Source organism: Nelumbo nucifera, chromosome 4 (genome assembly GCF_055504915.1).
Source record: "Nelumbo nucifera cultivar China Antique chromosome 4, China Antique-T2T, whole genome shotgun sequence".
NCBI classification, from domain to species: Eukaryota; Viridiplantae; Streptophyta; class Magnoliopsida; order Proteales; family Nelumbonaceae; genus Nelumbo; species Nelumbo nucifera.
In genome coordinates this window covers 96,133,679-96,158,996 of record NC_142652.1, presented here as the reverse complement: position 1 = coordinate 96,158,996, position 25,318 = coordinate 96,133,679, and the positions used below count along the sequence as shown (strand labels likewise).

At 40.1% G+C, this 25,318-nt stretch overlaps 1 protein-coding gene across 3 annotated transcripts in view; it reads left to right on the top strand.

Moving 5' to 3' along the window:
• Positions 1-25,318, top strand: part of LOC104610809 (imidazoleglycerol-phosphate dehydratase 1, chloroplastic-like) — a 52,239-nt gene that overhangs the window by 9,884 nt on the left and 17,037 nt on the right. For 2 of the 3 annotated variants that reach the window (XM_010277601.3, XM_010277600.3), the window contains exons 5-7: positions 10,694-10,768; positions 13,358-13,420; positions 18,973-19,082. In XM_010277601.3, the coding sequence (XP_010275903.1) occupies positions 10,694-10,768; positions 13,358-13,420; positions 18,973-19,082 (248 nt within the window). The remainder of the gene's footprint in view (positions 1-10,693; positions 10,769-13,357; positions 13,421-18,972; positions 19,083-25,318) is intronic. The other variant, XM_010277602.3, reaches the window with a different exon arrangement.

Sequence of the window (25,318 nt, the reverse complement as noted above, 5' to 3'; positions counted from 1 at the left end):
ATATGAACTGCTTAGTAACTTTCTTCCCTGACCGATGTGTTTTTCAGGACTTGGAGACGAAGAAGGTAATTGGGACTGGTCGTGAGACGAATGGGATCTATCTGCTCGGGGAGAGTTCTTGTCGGGAAGAGTCAATGGATAAGAAGTCACTTGTTTCTTAGATTGTGAGTTCGGTTATGCTTTGGCATAACCGATTGGGTCATTTGTTTTTCCGGTCCTTAAAGAGTCTATTTCCTACTTTGTTTGAGTCTATTGAGTTGTCCCAGTTGAAATGTGAAAGTTGTGAGTTTGCTAAGCATTGTAGAAAATCTTATTCATTGAGTAATAAAAGGAGTAATAGTTCTTTTGATATTGTGCATACTGATGTTTGGGGGCCATATCACATCCCTTCTATGGGTGGGTACAGATATTTTTTGTTATTTGTTGATGACCATACTCGGTTTTCTTGGGTTTATCTTATGCGTTCACGAGATGAGGTTCCCGCCCTGACCCAAAACTTCCACCAAATGATCCTAACCCAGTTTGATGCCAAGATCAAAGTTCTTAGATCTGATAATGCAAAGGAATACTTTGCTAAGCCATTGGCATCTTACCTTCTTAATCATGGGGTTATCCACCAGAGCACTTGTCCTCGTACACCTCAGCAGAATGGGGTTGCAGAAAGGAAGAATAGGCACATCTTGGAGGTGGCTAGAAGTATTATGTTTACCTCCAATGTCCCTATTCGCTTCTGGGGTGATGCTATCCTCATGACGGTATATCTTATTAATAGGGTTCCTTCCCAGGTTCTTAATATGAAATCTCCTTTTTCTCTTCTATACCCAAATGAGGAGTTGTTTACTGTTCCCCTTAAAACATTTGGTTGTACTTGCTTTGTTCAGCTTCTCGGACCCCATCACTCCAAGTTCGAACCAAAGGCCTCCAAATGCATCTTTCTTGGTTATGCACAAACTCAAAAGGGTTATTGCTGCTATGATCCTGTCTCAGGGAAAAAGTTTGTCTCCATGGATGTCACTTTCTTTGAGGAGACACCCTATTATTCTTGGGTTTCTCCTCAGGGGGAGAGCAGTGAGAGTGGGGATTTGGGTCATTTTCTTCAGGGGGAGCGCAGTGAGGGTAGGGTTAATACTTTTGGGGCTGTCCCCTTACCTATTCCATTGGGTGATGAGGGCTGCAATAGTGAGGGTGGTCAGAGGGATCAGGAGTTGAGAGTCTATCACAGGCGATGCAAGCAGGTTGATCCCGGTCATCAGCAGTCCAGGCCAGCTCCAACCTCTTATGCAGCTCAAAGTCCAGGTATTACAGTCACAGGGCCGACATAGACTTCTTCCACTGTTGCCACTTCACCTCCTGCAGACGACCTTGACCTTCCCATTGCCGTCCGTAAAGGGAAACGACATTGCACCACATCTACAGCCCACTGCATTTCCCAGTTTTTATCCTATGATCGCCTATCTCCCTCCTACAGGTCCTATCTTACTTCCGTTGCCAATGTCCCTATTCCAAGAACAGTGCAAGAAGCCCTATCAGTCCCGGAGTGGAAAGGTGCAATGCAAGTTGAAATGGATGCCCTGTTGAAAAATAATACCTGGGAGCTAGTTGATCTGCCCAAAGGAAAGAAACTAGTTGGATGCAGATGGGTATTTACTGTGAAGCACAATGCGGATGGCTCCATTGAGAGGTACAAAGCTCGGCTAGTTGCAAAAGGGTTCACCTAGACTTATGGTATAGATTACTTGGAGACCTTTGCCCCGGTAGCCAAGATGACCACCATTCGAGTTCTATTATCTCTTGCAGCAAGCCACACTTGGCCTTTGTACCAAATGGACGTTAAAAATGCTTTTCTGAATGGAGACCTGCAGGAAGAGGTTTACATGCGGTTGCCTCCTGGATTCTATGATACAGAGACAGGTAAGAAGGTCTACCGGCTCAATAAGGCATTGTATGGTTTGAAGCAGTCACCTAGAGCTTGGTTTGATAGATTCAGACTAGCCCTTGGGAAGTTCGGTTATGTACAGGCCCAGTCAGATCATACACTGTCATCAAGAGGGTGGAGTCCTCTCTGACACTACTTGCAGTATATGTTGATGATATTGTGGTGATAGGAAATGATAGCCATGAGATTGAGTCCCTCAAACAGCTCCTTCATCAAGAGTTTGAGGTGAAAGATCTTGGTGCACTATGGTATTTTTTGGGTATTGAGGTTGCTAGATCTAAACAGGGGATCTTTGTCTCTCAGAGGAAATATGTTCTAGATCTGTTGGCGGAAACTGGAAAGTTAGGTGTCAAGCCTGCGGATACACCCATTGAACAAAACCACAGGATTAGTGCAGAGAGTGGGGAGTCTCTTGAAGACAAAGTTATGTTCCAACGATTAGTGGGAAAGCTCCTATATATCTGCCTCACTTGGCTAGATATCAGTTATGCAGTTAGTGTTGTCAGCCAGTACATGCATTCTCCTAGAACCACACACCTTCTTGCAATAGAAAGAATATTAGCATACTTGAAGAGATGCCCGGGTAGAGGTATACTGGTCAAGAACAATGACCGCATGAAGGTGGAGGTCTATACGGATGCCGATTGGGCTGGGAGTGTTGATGACAGAAGGTCTACCTCTGGATATTGTGCCCTTGTGGGAGGTAACCTTGTCTCTTGGAGGAGTAAAAAACAGAGTGTTGTCTCCCGATCTAGTGCTGAAACTGAATACAGGTCAATGGCTAACGGAGTGGCTGAAATTCTATGGCTGAGATCACTACTTGAGGAGTTGGGTATTGAGTATGAGAAGCCCCTGATGCTGTATTGTGATAATCAAGCGGCTATTAATATAGCACACAATCCGGTGCTACATGACAGAACTAAACATATTGAAGTTGATTGACATTTTTTATGAGAGAGGGTCTCATCACAAGAAGTGTGTCTCCCGTACATCACATCCAACATGTAGCTAGCAGATATCCTCACCAAAGCTGTACCAAGGAAGAAGCTAGAGGCGGATCTATCCAAGTTGGGAATGATAAACATTTATTCCCAACTTGAGGGGGAGTGTAGAGAACACTGATGTGGGCCCCGCAGCTATGGTCCCACTGTGTTCGTAGGGTAGAATGTGTTCTAGTCATCCTAGGGTTAGCTGGTGGTCAGTTGGTTATTTCAGTTTTATTTTGTTCTATTTGTTATGTAAATACTAAGGGCAGATCTGTCTTTTCCATGTAATGAGCATAACCTATAAATACTAAATAGAAGTGGCAGCAGCAGAACATTCAGATTCTGTCCCTCCTTTCAATCCTCTGTGTTCTACAGTTCTCTCTTCTCTTTCTCTTCTCTTCTCTACATTTTCCTTCTATTTTCGAACCTGAAATCTATTAGGGTTCAAGGCTGATAGCAGTCTTGAACTTCTACTATAGCTATTGGGGGTATTTTTTGCCATTATATACCATATAGCCATTATATAACGACTAGAAAATGGCTGATTTTGGCTGGGTCGGGTCGTGCCGGCACGAGTCCACATGGCCAGGCCTGCGGGCAGTTTTATCTGTTTCACTTCTCTAAACCTCACAACTTCTAGGCTATTCTTCAAGGCACTTGGGCAGGTGCAGTCAATCTCCAAAAGTAATGAAAACCAGGCCACACAAACTCTAAACTCTGTGGCCCTTCAATTATCTTTTGCAGTTGGCTGGACTAGCACTGCATGAGAAGATAAGTCTTGATTGAAACTTGGCTTTGATACCAAATTGTCAATCCGAGAGATTATAGATCTGATTTCTTATGTGTATGTGTTTAGTTACAGCAAGAGATTGGAAGAAATAAGCAAAGAAAAGTGAAAAGTAGAGGAGAAAAATAGTTAACGAGAGAATAGGTTTGTGGGGTTCAAGAGAATACCCACTCCTTTTATGTGCAATAATAATGAAATTACAAGTCTGCGCCTTATATGGTGGCAATAAGAGACCAAGAGCAAAATAAATAAAACACAAGAATACTCAGGCCCTGCCCATTAGCATAGGCTCATGACTAAACAATAAAAGAAAACAGACAAGTAATAGGCCCAAGTCCACAAATGAGTGAAATTACATATTTACATGCACTCTTCTCCACACTATTCTGTGAGGATTTGGAGTATTAAGGGCACAAAATCTCAAATTGTTGATAGAGAAGATATCCAATCTCAAGGTTAATTTGTTAGAGAGTTGCATTGTTGGCGTTAATTTGGGGGTGGGGCAGCTAGGTCATTATGCCTCCATATTGGGTTTTGTGGTAGGTCTGTGGCCTATGGAATGTCTAGGCCTCCCTTGAAGTGGCGATCACAGAGCCAGCCAGTTTTGGGATCCCATGGTGATTAAGTTTTCAATTGGGGGCTTGGTGCTGGGATTATGTACATGGTGTCAGCTGGGAAAGCAGAGATCAATAAACTAAACTCTACTATAGAGGAAACCGTAAAAGTTGTTCAGGAATTGAAAACTGAGCTTGAACAAGAGAAAACAGTTAGTCATTTGTTCATATCTTGACTGTGGACCATTTGAAGAGTAGAGGATTTTACATGGCTAGTATGTGTTTCCTGTGCAAATAACAAGAGGAGACGGTCATTTGTTCATATCTTGCACAATTTCTGGTTTCGTATGGAATCTCTTCACAGCATTTTTTGGGGAAAGAAATTTTCAGCCAAGGTTTCCTTCAGAAATTTTCTCATCATGGGAAGTCGAGATGCCATGGAGTCCGAAGGCTTCTCACCGGTCGGTAAGTGGAGAAAAACTCTGAGAGTGGAAAGGAAAGAGACACTATTGGAGGAGATCCTCTACCAAAAGGATTTCACGATAAAGATAAGAGAAGGCAGGAGAGGAACGATTCTGCTAGTGGGTGAAGCTGTGCCTTGGTTTCAAAGTTTTCTGGATGGAGCAGTCCTTGTAAGCTGGTGTGAATCCTGGATTGCTTCATTCAGACAGCCGGGGAGAGAGTATGTTGCAGAGAGAAGGAAAAATGCCAAAGGCTGGTTTGTAACGTTGGAGGAAAAGTTTGAGAAGAAGAAGAAGCAAACCATCATTATTCCTGAAGGCGACAAGACGCAGGGATGGACTGAGATGGCTAACATACTACATATGAGACTAGCCAATAAGGAGTCGATGACGGTGAAGACACAGGCAGAGAAGGTAGATGGTGGACACAGCAAGGAGGAAATGATCGAAAGAAGGAAGAAGCTGGAAAAGTTGGGTTTAGAAGAGCCAGCTGAAAGTCAAGATAACCCAACGGTGGCATTCACGATACCAGAACTAAAAGTTTCAATGATAGGGGAGAAAGGAGCATGGGAGAAGAAAGTAATCCTCTCTACAACGAAGGAGGTCAAAGATTGGAAAGGGTTATTAGAGAAGGTGACGAAGAAACTTAGGCTTCACCGAACTGTTATTCTCTTACCTTTCAGGAGGAAATGGTTGAATTTACCATTTTGGAAACAAAGGAAGGATTTGCGAGAATCGAAAGATGGTGTCCTCTGGCTAATGAGGTGACCTCTGTCGATGGGAGTTTCAAACTGAAACTGCTGGGCCTACCCTTTCATTTATGGCAAAAATCCATCCTGGAGAAGTTAGTTCTGGCGATGGGTGGTGTTCTCTTGTCGTGCAAGACCTTAGACTTGAGAGCAGTCAATCTAAGGGTAGCAGGTTTGAAGCCGGAAGCCATGCCAAGAACACTCAATCTGTGTGCAGAAGGTTACTGGTACAAGATCTGGGTTGTCTCAGAAGTTGAATCGTCACAGTGGTATGGGAGGGAGAAGCTCGAAGAAGATGATGACATGGCAAAGTGGGTAACACTTGGCGAGAAGAAGGAGAAGATGTATGGACACGCCAACATTTCTGGGGAGGAAGCCTCTTCTAGAGAAAAGAGGAATTATTTTTTGGAAGCTGAAAAGTCAAGTATGAAAAGCCGAGCAACAACCTTTATGAAAAAGTTTTCAAATAAATTTAAATTTAAAATAAAAGAAACACTGTTGCTGGTCCGTCCTATGCAGAACTGGTCAAATGGGGAACTCAGTCAGACCAGGGGAGGGGCCGATTCAGAGCTGGTTTTGAACACCATATGACCCGCTCTGACCTGACCGGACTAATACTGGGTCGGTCTGGGTCGAACCGCAAGGAGACCCATGGTGCTAATGTTGGCTCATGCGACTCTTTAAGTGGTTACGTGAGTCGGGTATCAGAGGAGTTGGTAGACCTTAGCAAGGGTCTGTCTTCTTCTCCACAGGCGCTGAAACCAGATGCAAGTGTACAGTTCGAAGGCGGACAGAACTCATCGAGGCAGAACATGCGATGGCTTCCAGTTGCTAAAGCTAGAGAAGGCGACCAAGAGAAGAGGAGAGAAGACAAACCAAATCCAAGATACACCAGGAATAGTAGAGATGAATTTGAAGGAGAAGATGACGGCTGGGTAAGCTGCGATCTATCTGAGAATGACATAGGGGATGGATTGAGAAGCAGGAAGCCAGACTGATGACCGTAAAGAACAGCTGGAAGACACATTTAGCACAGATATTCTTTTCGCTGAGAATGCAAAAGATGCTACTGAAGTGCTGGAACCATCTACAGACAGTGGGATGATTAACGAAGTTGAGTGCTACCTGGATGCAAGGGGGGAAAATCGAACCTTAGGCGAGAAGGATTCAAGCCAGAATATGAACGAGGGGCAAGGAACTAGCGGGAAGAAAGTGGTTAATCACCAGATCTCAAACATGGATGCATCAGGTGGGGATGAACGACAGAGCCTTGGAAGTACTAACAAGGGTGAATTAAGTCTAGGTTGTGGCCTGCAGTCATTCTCTGTTGTTGACTCGTCAAACCCAACTGATTGTTGACTGTCCACTCCTTCCAGACCCAGGTATGGCTGTGTTTTTGGATTTGGTTACTAACGTCCGCTCTGCTCATGATGTTTGTCTCCCAGATTCCAGTCCTGCTTCCTTGCCGAATACCCTTGGATTAGAAGCTGATAGAGGTGGGGTTGGTGGGGAGATACAGGAGGGGGGTGAGAGGGAGCTGAGGGTGTGGAACTTAATAATAAAAGAGCTGGACAATTTGACTAGGGTGGAAATGGAGAAGGAAGAGGTGATAGAGAGGAAGAACAGTGAATCCAAAATAGTTGAAGGAAGGGTGGAGCAGGAGAAGGAAAGCAAGAGGCAAAGAGAGGAGGGAAATAAACAAACTAAAAAGGGAGATGAAGAAGAGGACTCTCTAGCTGAATTTGTTGAAAAGCTAGGGTGCAAGGTGAAAAATCTGAATGAGCTGAAAAGGTATTTGGAGATTAAAAATGAAGCTGGGAAAAGGAGGAAAAGAAGGTCAAGTGAAGTTGAGAGGCTGAAATTGGATGTGGAGGGGGATAAAGAATTTAGTGAGAGGAAGGGTAGGGGAAGAAAAGGAGGTTCTTAGGAAAGAAGGTTTAGGAGAGGGGCAGACTATATTGGAGTAATGAAGATTGTAAGTTGGAATGTGAGAGGCTTGGGGAATGCAAGAAAGAGAGCTTTAATAAAGGAGGTCCTAAGGAAAGAAAACCCAGATATTTTTTTAATCCAGGAATCTAAACTCATGACTTTTAATAAAAGGTGGGCTAGAAGTGTGTGGAGAGCAAATGGACTGAGTTGGGTAATGAGTCCATCTTGGGGTTCATCTGGAGGAATAGTCACATTATGGAAGGATGAAGTGTTGGAGGGAGTGGAAGAATTAATGGGAAGATTCTCAGTCTCTGTTAAATTCAATCAAGTGACAGATGGGTTTGAATGGGTCTTAACTAATGTCTATGGCCCTACTGGCTACAATCAAAGGAATGATTTGTGGGAAGAGTTGGAAGACATTAGAGGTCTGTGGGATGGGCCTTGGTGTTTAGGAGGGGATTTCAAAGTGATCAGGTTCAGTGATGAGTGCAATAAGGTAAGACAAAGTGATCAGGTTCAGTATGAAGAAGTTTAACGAGTTTATCAATGCCTTTGAACTCAAGGAACTGAATCTCTAACATAATACTTTCACCTGGTTTAATCTCCAAGTTGATCCAATTTGCTCCAAACTAGACAGATTCTTATTTACCACAGATTGGGAAGAGCACTAGGGAGATTTGGTGTCAAGGGCCTTGCCGAGAGTTACCTCCGATCATTGGCCAATTATGCTAAGCAAGGCAGATTTTGGAAACAGTGGTCCTTCCCCCTTTAGATTTGAGAATATGTGGCTTCTGCACCCAGATTTTAAAGAGAAAGTGAAGCAGTGGTGGAATGAAATTAACCCGAGGGCAAACTGGGTAGGAATGAAGTTCCACTGGAAACTAAAAGAGCTGAAAGTCAAAATAAAGGAGTGGAATACTTTTCACTTTGGGAGGATAGAAGAAAGGAAGCAATGGTTGATAAGCCAGATTGAGGAATTAGATGCAAAGGAAGAACTGGGATGTTTTGGGGAAAAAGACAAAGAGGTGAGGTGGGAGTTGAGGAAAAATCTGGAGGACACAATTTTTAAAGAAGAAATGAGTTGGAGGCAAAAATACAGACACAAATGGGTAAAAGAGGGAGATAGGAATACAAAATTCTTCCATGCTATATGACAAAAGAAAGAAAAACTCCATTTCTAAGTTGGTGGTTGATGGTACAATTTTAACCCAACAGAATGAGATTGTTGGGGCCTTTGTGGAATACTTCAAATCTATATTCAGAAGGCCTCTAAATGAGAGATTAAGGATCGATGGGTTGGATTGGCCCAGGCTCCCCCGATGATTTGATTGAGTGGTTGGAAAGAGTGTTTGATCGGGAAGAAATAAGGGAGGCCATCTTCTCTATGGATATATCTAAAGCCACGGGCCCTGACGGTTTCACGATTGCTTTTTATCAAGACTGCTGGGAGATAATTAAGGCTGATATCCAAAGTGTTTTCTTGGAATTCTTTGAAAGACGGGTGATAAATCGAGGCCTGAACTCGACCTTTATTGCCTTAATTCCAAAAAAGGAGGGAGCTTGCCACCTTATAGAGTTTAGACCCATCAGTTTGGTAAATAGCCTCTATAAGATCATTGCTAAGGTGCTATCCTGAAGAATTAGAGAGGTGCTTCCCACAATCATATCCCCTAATCAAGGTGCTTTTGTAAAGAATAGGCAAATTGTAGACCAAATCTTAATAGCAAATGAGAGTGTAGAGGATTTTAAAAGAAGAGGGAAGAAAGAGTTGGTATGCAAATTGGATTTGGAAAAGACTTATGATTTGGTTGATTGATCCTTATTGCAAGAAGTACTAGAGTCTATTGGTTTTGGGCAGAGGTGGTGCAAGTGGATAAAAGGGTGTATGAGAACGTGTCACTATTCTATACTGGTGAATGGCAGGGTGACAAATCATTTTCCAGCTACTAGGGGTATTAGGCAAGGGGACCCCCTCTCCCCCTTCCTGTTTACCTTGATTGCTGAAGTGTTAGGGAGGCTTATCGAGAAAGCAGATGCTTGAGGATTGGTAAATGGTTGGAGAGTTGGGAGGGATAGGGTTTCAGTCACTCATTTACAATTTGTAGATGACACAATTCTGTTTTGTGGTGGGGAGGAGATTAGGTGGGTTAGTAATTTAAAGAAGGTGTTTGAAAAAAGTGATTAACCTCAAAGTAAACTTTGATAAGAGTTGTGTGATTGGCATTAATATGAGTGTCAGAGAGGTGGAAGAAAGGGCCCAAGTTTTGGGTTGTGAGATTGCTCAATGGCCATTGAAATATTTGGGGCTTTCACTAGGGGATAACCCTACCAAGAGGAGCTTTTGGAGCCCGGTGATTGATAGATTCACAAAAAGGCTAGCCTCTTGGAAGAAAAACTACCTATCTTTGGGTGGTAGGATAACTCTGATAAAGTCAACCTTGGCAAACCTTCCGGCTTACTTTCTGTCTGTGTTTAGAATTTCTGAGGGAGTATGTAGAATTTTGGAGAAATTAATGAGGGATTTCTTATGGGAACCAGGAGAGGAGAAAAGGGACCATAGAGTTAGGTGGGACTTGGTTACAAAAGCCAAAAGTGATGGTGGTTTGGGTGTGGGTAACTTAAAGAAGAAGAATGAAGCTCTTTTGGGGAAATGGTTATGGAGATTGAATAAAGAAAGGGAGAATTTGTGGGCTAAAATAATCCTAATATTCATGGGCAAGAGGTAGATGACTGGGACACGGGGATCTCATCTAGGGCTACAAGGGCGTCTCCTTGGAAGTCTATTCATGCCATCCTTCCTTATTTTCTTCCTTTCATCAGGTATGACCTTTGTTCTGGTAGTTTCTGGGGACATATTTGGGTGGGAGACATTCCTTTGGAAGAGCAGTTTCCCTCTTTGTTTTCCCTCTCAAGGTTTAAAAATGAGCCTGTAGCTACCTTTCTTACTTTGCCTGATTCTGCAGTCCCATAAAAAAACCCCTGCCTGTTTACAAAAGGATTATCATATTACAAAAAAGGATTCCAAACTTTTCCTTTGGAAGTTTTATGAAACACCATCCATGAGTGAAGTTTTCCTACTATCTTCTGCACCACAGGCTTTGCTGTAATTGCTTTTATACCCTCTAAGATTGTAAATTTTCTTTGCATGTAGAAGTAGGGGTGTGCTCCTTGCCATTTTCTACTATGTTCCTTGGAAGCTCTAGTTTATCATGAACTGTATTGATTGTGTTGATCTGTTTACATCCATCTTCCAACTTGAACCTTTTGCTTATATAAAATCACTCTCTTCAGGATTTATCTGGTCGACCTCATTTGAGTTACGATTTACAAATACCCACTGAAAGAGTTGGAACATATGATACCCAGGTACTTGTCTTCATCTTGTGTTTACCTGCACATGAACACTTTGCTTCTGTTTACTTGACCACTTTCGATGCAGGTGGAGTGTATAAATTGGTATATGATGCTTAGTAAAAGATGAGATTGTTTCTTTAACAGTTTGCAGTCTATCAAGTTTATTGTCCCACCACTGTCTTTATATTACCTTCTAGTGTTCAAATTTTCCTGTCCTGCCATATTTGTTTTGATGTCTTAGCTTTAAAGACATCCACTTGTTTTTCTTTTTTCTATGTTGCCTAATTGTTTTGATATCTAAGAAGGAATGATGTTTGAAAATTTTTCTATTTTTGCCTGTCTACAAATAAAGTAACTATTCTGTTTGGAGTTGGACATGTTGTACATATTGCATCTGTTAAATTATGGCTTCTTTCTTGTTATATTGATCATTATCATTGCTTTCTTGTCTATCTTACATTCTGTGTGAATTATTTTTAGTTTGGGCAACTTTTTGTTTGGGGTTGAGAGTCCCCTTGTACTTTCTTTTAGAAGGTAGTTGATGCAGTGTTTTAAAAGGCATGGGAGGTATACACGCCTCTAGGCAAGGCTGGAGGCGCCCCCAAAACGCCCTGAAGCGTGTGCCAGAGGCATTGACACCTCTGAGGTGTATACTTCATACATTTTTTTTTCATGAGGTGTGCTAGAGGCGTATGCCTCATGTGCCTCAAGCAGACCTCATATAGAAAGACAATAAAAAAAGAAAAAAGAAAGAAAAAAGAAGAAAAAGGAAAGGACAGGAAAGGAAAAGGAAGGGAAGGGAAGAAAAGATAAGGGGAAAGAAAAATGAGATCCTCCTTCCTCTTCTTCCTCCTCATCCCCCTCCTCTTAAGGAGGCTTACGCCTCGTATGTTCTGAACTACGCATCATGCCTCTAGGTACTGGAATGCCTTGCGTCATGCCTCTGTGTTGTAAAATATCGAATTGATGTGTTAAATTATATGGCGAAAGGAGGGTTGCACATGGGGAGACATCCAAAGATGCACAAGATATGAGCAACAGCTCTTCCCTTGCAAAATGGAGGAAAACACTAGCTGTGAAAAGAGCTAAAAGGGCCATTATACAGTGTTGGTCCTGCCTATTCAGGGTCTTGGGAAGTGTAGACTGGCTACAGCCCTAACCTTTGGCAGTTTTTGTGCAAAATTGCCGCTCTCAGACTTAAACCCATGCTCACCTGTTATCCTGAGATTTATCATTGCACCAAGAAATGGCCAAACAAAGAGTTGTTACTTAAAAAAATGGATTTTGTGGTTAGTGTGGTTTGTCTCTTTATGCATAATCCCAGAATGTCTTATATTGCAAGCAATGAGTAGAATTTTTGTGTTACTTCAAGGATTGCTTTGGTAAGGGGATATTATATTTTAATCATGATCATCTTGAGGTGGAAGCTTACACAGATTTCAATGGGGCTGGTTCAATTGATGATAGGAGGTCTACTTCAGGCTATTGTACTTCTTTTGGAGGAAATTTATTCTCCTGGAGAAGTAAAAAACAGTCTATTGTGGTCTGGTCTAGTGCAGAAGCTGAATATAAAGCTATGACTTATAGAATGTTAGAGTTACTATGGTTGAAAAGCTTATTGGCAGAGATTGGAGCACAGTTTGATACACCTCTGAAGTTGTACTTTGACAACTAGGCAACTAAAGATATTGCTTATAATCTAGTTTGGCATGATTGCACAAAACATATTAGGTGGATAAACATTTTATCAGAGGAAAAATTGCTAGTGGAAAGATATGCTTACCATTTATTGAAATCTAGAGACCAGTTGGCTGATTGTCTCACCAAAGGTGTACCTTGACCTAAAATAGAAGACAATGTTGGCAATCTGGGCATGGTTGGCATCTATGCTTGGCTTAAGAGGGAGTGTTGAGCTGATTGTATGTCATTACATTCATCTCATGGTTGGGGCACCTAATGAGGGGTATACTTGTAATTATAACTCTCTTATATAAATACTAATCATTGGGAGTGTGAGAACCAAGACTCATTTTCACCCTATTTTGAAAATTTTCTTCTCTTCTTCCCTCTTCCTTTCTTCTTCGTCTTCTCTTCTCTCTCTCTCTCTCACATCTAGCTAGACAATTATTTTGAGTTACTGTACAACTGATTTCATCCTTAGGGGCTGGTAGGTGGTGGTGAGCCTTGATCATTATGCACACCACATTATCCAATATTGATTTTCACTCAAAAGGGGAAGGATTAGGATTAACTTGGTGGGTTGTGCCTTGGGTAACCATGGATCAATGGTGTAGGCAGGAGGTTTTTGGGATCATGATGGGAAAACTCTTAGGAGCTTCTCCCGGTTGATTGGAGAAGGCAATTCGTTAAGACTAAAATTTTTTACACTATTATAAGGTCTCAAGTTGACTTTTTCAGATTGGAGTGTTTTGATGGTTTGAAGCCTTATGTTCTTATGTTGATCATATGCATACTGCATCATAGAATCTGATGCTCTTATGTTGATCTTTCTTGTTTTTGTTTTGTTTTTTTTTTTTTCGTTTTTACTTAAGCCTTTGGTTTTACTAATCTCTATGGTTTTGAAAATTTTGCTTTATGCAGCTAGTGGAACATTTTTTTCAATCATTGGTGAATACATCTGGTATGACACTTCACATCCGACAGGTAAACTCAATTCTTGTAATAAAGGGAAATATAACTATTGATAAACAAAATAATGAAGGGAAATAATGAAGTACATATTAGATCTTCTTTTATACTTTGGAAAATGAGAACCCATATAATATATCCAAGGTTCAAAGTATCAATATGAATATGATGCACCCCGTATTGGGCGTATTGTATTGTATCTTTAGGTGCCCGATACACCTGTTTACAGGTGTTTTCAGGAACCCTTTTTTTTATTAAATAATATATATAAGCAGTCTTAAAACTGAAATTTGAAAAAAACTAAAAAAATAAAAGGCATGTGGTTCAAAGTGCTGATACATAGAGGTGTATCGATACTTTGACCCATGAATATATCAACGAAAGAATTGTATGCTCTTTTAACTCCATACTAAGTTAATGTGTTAATCTGAAAATGAATCCTGTCTCCTAGTTTCATCTTGGCACGTTGACAACTATGTTTAGCACCCAGCCTTGTCTTTGATCCTTTAGGTTTATGCAAGAGCCTGGTTATGTGTACCTACACCCTAATATCCTTGTTTTTTGGTTTATAAAGCTGTGTTGGTGTTTATTGTTGTCATCCTTTTTGCTTGTTGCATGCATTTATGTCGGGAAGCATGAAAAATAATGTTCGATTTAATGGTTAAGAGTTAAGACGAGTGAATAGAAGAGAAATGAAAAGAAAAAAGTTTGAGTGAATCACAATGGATTTGGTGTTGTCCACTTTTTATTTATATTAGGATATCTAATGATAGATGATTTTACAACTCCACCTACATGAGCTTGTCTTATGCCACCAGTCCCAAGCTTTGACAAAGGAGAAGGGTTGTGTTAGGTTGGCAGCCGGTATTAAAACTTTTTCCAAATTCTTATAGTCATGGATCCTGAATTCTCTTTTCATGCTCATGTTAGGGTGTTCCTTGAAAGCAACACATTACACCTTAAGCCAAGTGGTGAGAAATGGACAAGGGCATGGTAGGGCGTTCCTTGGAAGTGATGAATTACAGCTACACTTGGTTGTGGTGAGAAATGATTATGGTATAGTGGAGAAGTAAATGATAGAAATTGTATTAAAATAATTGGAGATAGAACAATGTTAATTAGACTTATTTTAGGTGAGGAAATCATTAACATAATTAGTGTTTATGTACCTCAAATGGGTTTAGAAGAAAACATTAAAAGACAATTTGGGATAACTTAGAAGGATATAATTAGTCCAAGAAATGAAGTGTAGGATATGATTAATCCAAGACATTCTAATTAAAGAGAAGATTTTTATAGGAGGGGATCTAAATTGGCATGTGGGGAAATGAAGTGTAGGATATGATATGGTGCATATGAGGGATCTAGTTTTGGGTTGAGAGGAATGAAATGAGGGAGATAACTCTAGAATTTGCAATAGGTTATGATGTGGCAATAGTAAACACATTTTGAAAAGAAGGATGGACATTTAATAACATTTAAAAGTTGATCAAGTACAAGTAAAATAGATTTTTATTCTTATTAGGTGAACAAAATGGATGATGCATAAGGATTGCAAAGTTATTCCAAAGAAAAAGTTAACCACAACCTAGATTAGTGGTGGTAGATGTGTGCATTGGAAAACGGAAAATAGGTGTCCAAGAATTAGGTGGGCAAACCTAAAAGGAGAAAAAGCTAGCAGAATTTAGTGACAAATTTAAACATGCAATTAGGGAAGTGGTAAAGATTGCAAAAGAGGTTGAGGCTGAAAAGACTAATGATGTATGGCTTGAAATGGTTAACTGTTTAAGAAAGTAGCGAAGGAACAGAGTTGGGATTGAAAATTTGAAGCTGGTTGTTAACCTTTTTGAGAGGATGCCTAACTTGAGAATTGAGAGTGGGGGTCGGCCTTTAAAATATTTAGGGTTACCTCTAGGCAATAACCCTAGATCAATTAGTTTTTGAACTCCAGTGGTGGAATGAATTGAGAAGAATTAGCGAGGTGGAAAAGGAATTATATCTCTTTGGGTGGGAGACTTACTTTGATTAATTCCACTTTTGCAAACTTCCTAGTCTACTTCATGTAATTTTTTAGGATGCCTCAGGTTGTTGTGAAAAGAATTGAAAAACTGATGAGGAACCTTTTGTGGGAACCAAGAGAAGGGAAGAAAGATCATTTGGTGAGATGGGAGAAGGTGACCAAGAAGAAGGAGAAGGGGGTTTGGGAATTGACATTGTGAGTACGAAAAACTTGGTTCTCTTAAACAAGTGGCTTTGGCACTTTCCTGAGGAAAATGAGAAACTGTGGCATAAAGTTGTAGCTAGTATTCATGGGCTGTTAAGAAATGGATGGGATGCTGGTTGTCTGCACAGAATTACCCCTACTGCACCTTGGAAAAGCTATACATGATATCCTTCTCCTTTTCCTTAATCATGTGAAGTATGATTTGGCATCGACAATGTTTTAAAAGCACAAGGGCCAATTTGCGCCTAAGGCGCAAGGCGAGGCGTGCGCCTTTTTAAGCAAGGCGCAAAATTACAAAAAAAAAGCTAAAAAATAAAAAAAGTCAAAAAATTAAAAAAAATGCAAACAATTCAAAAGAATAATAAACATAATGTTAATAAAAAATATAGACCTAAAATTTAAAATAAATGTTTTAAAATCTAAAATTAAAATACATAAACATAACATGTAAAGCGTATTCAAATGAAAATTTAAAAATAAAAGCAAATATATAAAGCATTTTCAAGCATGTAAAACCCACAATCTCTTTTTTTCCTTAATTGCATTGCTTCAAGTATCTACTGTGATATAAAACATATTGCATTCTTGATTCTATGAGTCGCCTTTGTACCACGCCCCTCGAGGCAAGCCCAAACAAGTCTATGTTAGGGTCTGAAATTCTTATTTCTTACATAAGAAATAATGATTTTATAACTTTCATTGCCTTTTAAGAAGATATTTTATTGCAATGAATGAATGAACAACATTAGCAAATAGGGGGTTCTCGGAGCTTCGGTGAGCGAAAAATTTTAAAAAGGCGCGCACCTAGGTCGAGGTGCAAGGCGCATTAGGCGCACCAGGCGTGCGCCTTTTGAAAAGGGTGCGCCTAGGACCTGGGCGAGGCGCATACCCTAAAATGCGCCTTGCCTATGCGCCTAGGCATGTCTTAGGCACGCCTTTTAAATCACTGGGCATCGAGACATAAGATAAGATTTTGGGAACATTTGGAGTTTAGGCTAGGGTCAGGGAATAAAGAAGGGGAGGGAGGTTGAGTTGGATAGAGTTGTTTTGCTTTGTCTCAACAAGTTAGAAGGAGGAGAGGGATAAAGTGGAGATTAAGAGTTTGGTTGATAGGGAGGTTAAATTTGGCAAGAGCTTAGGTTTATTCTTCTAGGGAGGTGACGAGTTTGCTAGAAGAGCTTTTGAAGTATTTGAAAAGAGCAAAAGGGAAGAGAGAATGAAGAAGTTGGTAAGGGAAGGAGGAAAGGTCTGGGATGAGGATGGTGATAGGTTTGACGAGACATTTGAAGCTGAAGACTAGATGCTTTTGCAGGGGGGATCTTTGTTTTCATTGTGTTTGATTGTATCTTTGTTGTCCTTTTGTAGCTGGTTTTGGTTGTTAACTTAGCAACAGTGATTTGAAAGGCACACCTAAGGCACGCCTAGGCGCACAGGCGAGGCGCCTCACCCAAGTCCTAGGCACAACCCTTTCAAAATGTGCATGCTTGGTGCGCCTAGTGCGCTTTGCGCCTCAGCTCAGGCGTGCTCCTTTTGAAAATTTGATGCATTTTCTTTTTTTTTTTTGAGTCTAGCGGCTAGGCCGGGGGCTCCACCCCCGGACCACCGTGCCACGCCCCTTGAGGCCAGCCCAAACAAGTCCATGTTAGGGTCTTAAATTCTTAGTTTTCACACAAAAAATAATGATTTTATAGCTTTAATTGCTTTTTAAGAAGATATTTTATTAAGACGAATGAATGGACATCATTACCAAATAGGGGGTTCTTGAAGCTCTGGTGAAATCATTATTTTTTGTGTGAAAATTAACAATTTAAGACCCTAACATGGACTTGTTTGGGCTTGCCTCGAGGGGCGTGGCACATAGGCGGCTCGTAGAATTAGGAATCTAACATGTCACATTAGCTACTTGAAGTAATGTAATTGAGAAAAAAGAGATTGTGGGTTTTATATTGTAGAAAATGTTTTAAATGTTTGGTTTCATTTTTAAATTCTCATTTGAATATGCTTTACATATTATGTTTATGTATTTTAATTTTAGATAATAGGTTTTTTAATACATTTAAAATTCAAGTTTATATTTTTATTAATATTATGTTTTATAATTTTTTGCTTTTTTTTTGCATTTTTTTTGCATTTTTTTTGAATTTTTTGACATTTTTTATTTATTTTCAGCTTATTTTTTTTAAAATTTTTGTGCCTTGCTTAAAAAGGCGCACGCCTCACCTTGCACCTTGTGCCTTAGGCGCAAATTGACCCCTGCGCCTTTTTTGTGCCTTGCGCTTTTAAAACATTGCTTAGCAGCCATGTCTGGTTGTAATCACTTTTTCTTTTTCTATCAATAAAAGTTTATTTTTACTCATTTGACCTGGCCACAATAGTCTGCTTCTTACTCTAGGTCACTAGGTTACCTCCAACAAAGGTATAATAATCTATAGTGGATCACCTATCATCCACAAATATGGCCAATTCAACCTCTGTATAAGCCACTTTCACCTGACAAAGAGAATACCTCTCTTAGGATGTTTCTTCAAGTATCTATGTATCTATTCAGCTGCAACAATATATGTAGTTCTGGGACCATGCAATACCTAACATCACGAAGCATCTTCTCACTACTCCAAAGTCTACAAATAGGCCCGATTCAGGTATTGTATGGTTCGATTCTCAATTTTCTTGTGTCTTGGAGAAGATTTAGAATGTACTTTCTTTAGGAAATGAAGATACCTTTGCTAGACTTGGCAACATTAATCCTTAGAAAGTATTTTAGAGGACCTAGATCTTTGATGTCGAATTAAGATCTCAAGAATTCCATCAACACTCATATTTTAGACAATTAGTTTGTGGTAATAACGATGCCATCAACATATACAATCAAATTTTCCACTTGGTCTCAATAACAAAGTATGGTTGACTTGTTGTACAACCTTATTGAACTTATTGAACTAAGTCATGGGTGACTACTTCCGCCCATACACAGATTTTTTTAGGTGGTAACACTTGTTTTACTGCTCCTGTATGAAAACTAGGAAGCTGGGCCATATACACCTCTTTTTTGAGATCTCCATTCAAGAAGGCATTCTTTATGTAAAGCTAGATTAGGTTCCATTCAAGAAGGCATTCCATATACACTTTTGTTTTACTTCACATGGTTTCTGCCTTTCAGATGAGTTACACCCCACAAAATGAGTCTTGCCAGGGTTGGCTTCTAAGCACTACTTATATGCATAGATAATTTCCATCTTTAAGCATTGCATCATTTGGTTCAGTCCTAGTTTTCGTACAAGTGTTAAAAAATTTCCTTTATTCCCAAACAAACTTTGAAAGAATTCACCTTTCCTTGGTGCAGCTTGCTGGAAAAAATTCTCACCATATTATTGAGGCAACATTTAAGGCTTTTGCAAGAGCTCTTCGACAAGCAACAGAGTATGATCCACACCGTCATGGGACTATTCCAAGGTCTGTATGATGGGTCTTTGTTTGAATTTTCATTAATTTCATTTGCATCTTAATCAAAATTTGGCAATTCTTTTGTATATCAGGTTTAGTATTTAAAGGCTTACAAGGATATGCACTTCTATTTTTACCTTCTTTATTTTTAATTTTTTATATCAGCAATTATAATGGATGTTACTCCTAAATTCAATCATGTTGTTATTCCACGATGGTGAATGGGAGTGAAAAGGATTTATTTCCAGTGTGAAGAGGCACTAGGCAGGGGGATCCATTATCCCCATTTTTATTCACCATCATGGTAGTTGTCTTCAGCAGATTAGTAATGAGGGCAGATAGCTTAGATCTTATAGAAGGGTGAAGGGTTGGTTGGTAGGGATTAAATAGTCTACCCTCACTTGCTATTTTCTGATGACATAATCTTTTTCTGCCTAGATAAGGGTGAAGGTGGTCTGGTATACCTTCATCTGTTGGTGAAATGTCATAATGAGATATATTGGGAGAACTGCCTAATAGGGTAAATCTCTAGGGCAATATCATAATGAGATATATTGGGTTGCTTGATGGAGCAATGGTCAATTAGATATTTAAGTCTGCTGTTGGAAAGGAATCATAAGTCCTCTAATTTTTGGAACCCTATCTTGGATAGATAGGGTCGCAATTGTTTGATGTAGGCCTAAAAAGAGAATCTTTTCCATCCCCTTGGAAATCTATTGTTTCTATACTGCCTGCTTGAAGGTTTAGGTTTGCCTGCTTGAAGGTTTAGGTTTGCCTGCTCGAAGCTCACGAGTCATGCTAAAGTATGGTGGACCTTTAGCAATGATTAGAAAACAGAGGCAGGGGTGAGCATTCGGTTTATTCGGTTAAAAAACCAAACCGAATAAACTGAAATTTTAAAAACCGAACTGAAACCGAAATTTTCGGTTCGGTTTTCGGTTATTTCAGTTAAAACCGAATTTTAAAAATATATATCTATTATATATATTATATATTATAAAATATATTGTGAAATCAAATTTCAGTATATTATATATTAATATGTAAATATATAATATATTATATATTATAAATTACATATAATAATAAAAAGTTCGGTTAGCCGAAATTCTAATTCTAAAAACCGAAACCGAAAACCGAATTAGCCAAAACCAAATTAACTGAACCGATTTAACCAAAAACCGAAAAAATCAAAACCGAAATTTTTGGTTCGGTTTTTCAGTTTTAACCGAATAGTGCTCACCCCTAAACAGAGGTGAATATCCTATTACTAATGGGCAGAGATGAAGAGGTGTTTGCTAGAAAAGTACGTTCCATAATACTTTTAGGATGATCTATATATGGAATTGACTAATCTCAAGCAAGGTATGCTATCTATAGTCAATATATGCATAAGTGTGATGAATTATATATTAGATGTGACATTACAAAAAGTGTGAGGGACAAATTAGCTTGTTTCATGAATTGGATAGGGGATGATATCAAGAAAGAATTATCTGCAGTTCAAATTTATGACTTAGACCATGCTTTTGAATTGGCTCTCAAGATAGAGAAGAATCAGCAGGTTACAACAAAGAATTTGAAGCCAATGAGAAGGTACGAAGTTGAAGATAGAGAAGGTGATTCCTTGCATGTTGATGCCTATCCTAGAGCTGAAGTTGTAAATGAAGCTAAAGAATAGAATTTCAACCTATCAAAGTTGTAGTATTGAAGATCAAGAGGATGTAGGCTAAGAAAGGATGGGAATTGTTGATGGAGCTTCCAACACCCTCGACCCATGATCAGCTTGAGGTTAATGCTCAGGAAGAGATAGAGTGGAGCAAGTTGAAGAAATTTAGGTGCAATATAGAAATGTCAAATGTGTTGGTTGTTGTAGATCTTAGTAAGGATGTAAGTCATGACTTTACCTTACAAGTTCAATTGGAACCAATTCAAAAATTACAAGCTGACATTGCAGCAGTTCCACCAACATCAATAATGGAAGAAGTCCAAGAGTTTGCTGAAGAATCAAGGGTATTAGATGCATAGAGGTGTGGTGGTTCCTAAACTAGAGATTGAAGGAAAAGTTTCGAATGCTGCAGTTGAGATTTTGGATATTAAAGTTCATAGTGATAAGGGAAGATTCACCACAGTTTAAACAAAAAGTTCATGCAAGGCAGTGTTTCACTGTTTCAGATATACATTGCTTTCAAATCAAGATCCATTGAGGGACTCTACAATCCTAGTGTGTTGAAGTAGCTATTGGGAACTCTTACTCCTTTTGTCATTGAGGTAGATCAACTTTATTTTTCGATCAATAACAAAAGAATTTATAAAAGATTAAAAATATAGATGCAAGAGGATATACACACAGACATTGAGAGACAAACAAGCTTGTCTCTCCCTCTCCACCCCTTGCTTGGCTAAACCATCTTTCATAGAGTTAGCGGACTACTTAACCCATTGGACCTTTACTTCCATATCTTTTGTTGACCATTTGAATTTCTTTTTTAGAGAGTTGAATATCCACATCCTCTGATCATTGCACCCCAACCAGCTCACCACGAAAGCTAAACTACTGTAGTTGAAGTAGCAGAAATGAGAAGAAGAAGAGATGCTGGAATGTCGAACTAGCCTTACCCAGTCGACAGTACTATTATTTATATTAAGGTACAATACAATGTTACATGAAATGACTGGGATGCCCCTGATTAGTGATGGGACACCCAGACAACTTAAAAACACTAAACAGACTTAGGCCCATTAACACAGGCCCAATACATAACAACTTAAACTCAAATACAGGCTAATAAGAACTCTTATCAGCCGAACCATCCATACATACAAAACCTTCAACCTAACACTCCCCCTCAAGCTAAGCATGGATGTCAATCATGTTTAGCTTGCCAAGAAGGTCCATGAACTTTGCTGCAGCCAACCCTTTAGTCAATACATCTGCAATTTGCATCTCAGATGGAGTATAAGGCACACAGAGTTCACCCAAGACAATTCTTTCTCTAACAAAGTGCCGATCAATCTCAATATGTTTTGTCCTGTCATGCTGCACGGGATTGTTGGCAATGTTGATGGCAGCTTTATTGTCACAATATAGCCTGAGAGGACCTTTAGCCTTAATGCCAAGTTCATTAAGAGTTCTGAGCCATAAGAGTTCAGCAACCCCGTGGGCCATAGCTCGATATTCTGCTTCTACACTTGATCTAGCCACTACATTCTGCTTCTTACTACGCCATATGACCAGGTTTCCTCCCACAAATGTACCTCGAGGTTGACTTCCTGTCTCCAACAGACCCAGCCCAATTTGCATCAGTGTAGGCTTCAATTTCAATTCTATTGTTTTTCCTGAAGAGAATTCCCTTCCCTGGGCAAGTCTTCAAGTACCTGAGAATCCTTTCAACTGCTTTCATATGAGGGATCTTTGGAGAGTGCATAAATTGACTGACAACATGCACAACATAAGCAATATCTGGCTGAGTGAGGGATAAGTATATCAGCTTCCCTACCAATTTTTGGTATCTCTCTCTATCACAGTAGTCCTCCCCTACTGATTCCTGCAGACCATGATTCTGTTCTATTGGAGTATCTGCTGGCCTACACCCCATCATGCCTGTTTCCTCTAGGAGGTCAAGAACATACTTCCGTTGACATATGCAGATTCCCTCTCTTGACCTGACAACTTCAATCCCAAGAAAATATCTCAAATGACCCAAGTCTTTGATCTCAAATTCTGAAGCTAGAAACTCCTTCAGTCTTCTTATCTCTTCAAAGTCATTCCCGGTAATTACCATATCATCCACATAAACAATGAGTGCAGTAAGTTTACTATCCTGTCTCCTTATGAAGAAGGTATGGTCTGCACCACTCTGAGTGTACCCCACTTTCTTCATGGCCCCACAAAGCCTCTCAAACCATGCACGGGGAGATTGCTTCAACCCATATAATGCTTTTCTCAGTTTGCACACCTTTCTACCAAAATCATAGTCTGGTGGAGGTTCCATAAATACCTCTTCATGAAGGTCACCATTTAAGAAGGCATTCTTCACATCCAGCTGATGAAGTTCCCATGAAAAATTTGCTGCTAGTGACAAAAGAACCCGAATTGTGTTGAGCTTTGCTACTGGGGCAAAGGTTTCTTTGTAGTCAATCCCTTCTTTTTGAGTAAACCCCTTTGCCACAAGTCTGGCCTTGTACCTTTCAATAGACCCGTCCTCCCTATGCTTTATAGTAAACACCCACTTGCACCCAACAGTGCTCTTCCCCTCTGGCAGATCCACTAATTCCCAAGTTCTTGCTTTCATTAGGGCTTCCATCTCTTCATTCATAGCTTCTTTCCACCTTGGATTAGACACAGCCTCTGAGTACCTAGAAGGAACACACACAGAGGAAAGAGCAAACACAAAGGAGTGATAGGCAGGAGATAAATGTGAGTAAGAAACAAAATCAGCAATGGGGTGCCAGGTGGTGCAAGAGCGAATAGGCTTACGGAGAGCAATAGGAAGATCCAAATCAGAAGTATGTGAGTTGGAGTTACCTTGGATTGTAGAGACAGATTGATCCAAATCCAACTGGTTGCTGTCATGAGATTGAGGGCCCCTTTTTCTTCTGTTGTATGTAAGTATCTCTTTCTGTTGCCTACTGGAGCCTTCAGGAACATCTGCAGCATCAGGAGAGATAACCGGCACAGTGGGAGCCTCACTGGGTTGACCTGGAATGCCATAACAAGGAGTAGGAGGAGAGGATGGAAGATCCGAGGTAGATAGGGGAACAAAAAAGGAGGGAGAATGAGAATCCTCTTCCATCCCACTAGTCTCCCCTTGAAGAGGATTCTGAGAAGATTGAAAATAGGGTTGAGACTCAAAGAAGACCACATCTCTGGTGACATACTTTCTCTTAGAGACAGGGTCATAACACTTGTAACCCTTTTGTGTAGGAGAGTACCCCAGGAATATTCCCTTTGTGGCCTTAGGATCCAGCTTGGTCTTCTTTGGATCCTTCACATGTATGAAACATATATAGCCAAAGACCCGAGGAGGAAGGGAAAAAACTGGAAGAGTGGGACACAAAACAGAGAAAGGGGTTTTCATACCCAACACCTTATATGGCATCCGATTTATCAGATATGATGCAGTAAGAACTGCTTGAGACCAGTATTGCTTGGGGACTTTGTGCTGGAATAGTAAGGCTCGAGCTGTCTCCAATAGATGTCTATTCTTGCGCTCAACAACCCCATTTTGCTGAGGGGTATAAGCACAGGATGATTGATGTAGTATGCCAGCATCTTCCATGAATAAGTTCAAGGATTTTTCAAAGTATTCAGCAGCATTGTCTGACCTGAATTGCTTAATCTTCTTATTAAACTGAGTTTCAACCATCTTGCAAAATGCCATAGTTATCCGTAGTACTTCATCCCGTCCTTTTAACAGGTAAATCCATGTGCATCGAGAGTAGTGGTCAATAAAACTGATAAAGTACCGGAAGCCATCAAAAGAAACAATGGGTGAAGGGCCCCATACATCAGAATGAACTAAATCAAAAGGAGCACAAATATCATTACTGGAAATTGGATACACAGTTCTACATTGTTTTGACACTTGACATACTTCACAGGTTAAACTCTGACTTGAGATGCCCTTAAACAGTTCGGGATACAACATTTCTAATGAGGAGAAAGACAAATGACCTAGTCTAGCATGCCAAAGATGCAACTTAGCTTTTGACTCCACACACTCCGGACTAGTACCAACAGATGCTTGTAAGGCTGAACCGATGTCTGCATCAAGATAGTAGAGTCCTCCATACTCATGACCGCACCCAATCGTTCTCCTTGTCAATCTGTCCTGGAAGACACAATGAGTAGGAAAAAAAGTTATAGTGCAGTTCAAATTTTTGGTAAGTTTTGAAACAGACAAAAGATTTGAGGTGAGACTGGGAACATGCAAAACTGATTTAAGAGAGAGATCCTTGCTTAGGTCAACCATTCCCTTTCCAGAGATAGTGGAGAAAGACCCGTCAGCAACTCTCATCTTATCTTGACTAGACAACAAATGATATGAAGAGAATAGGGAAGACATATGTGTCATGTGGTCAGTTGCACCAGAATCAATAACCCAAGAAGTAGAGTCAATAGATCCAGTGGCACTGAAGGCAGAGGCTGTACCTGATCTGGCAAGAGATGTAGAAGCAAAAGAATTATTCCTTAGACGGGCCAATGCCCTGCTAAGGCCCTCTACCTTGCTAGCAGTGAAGTC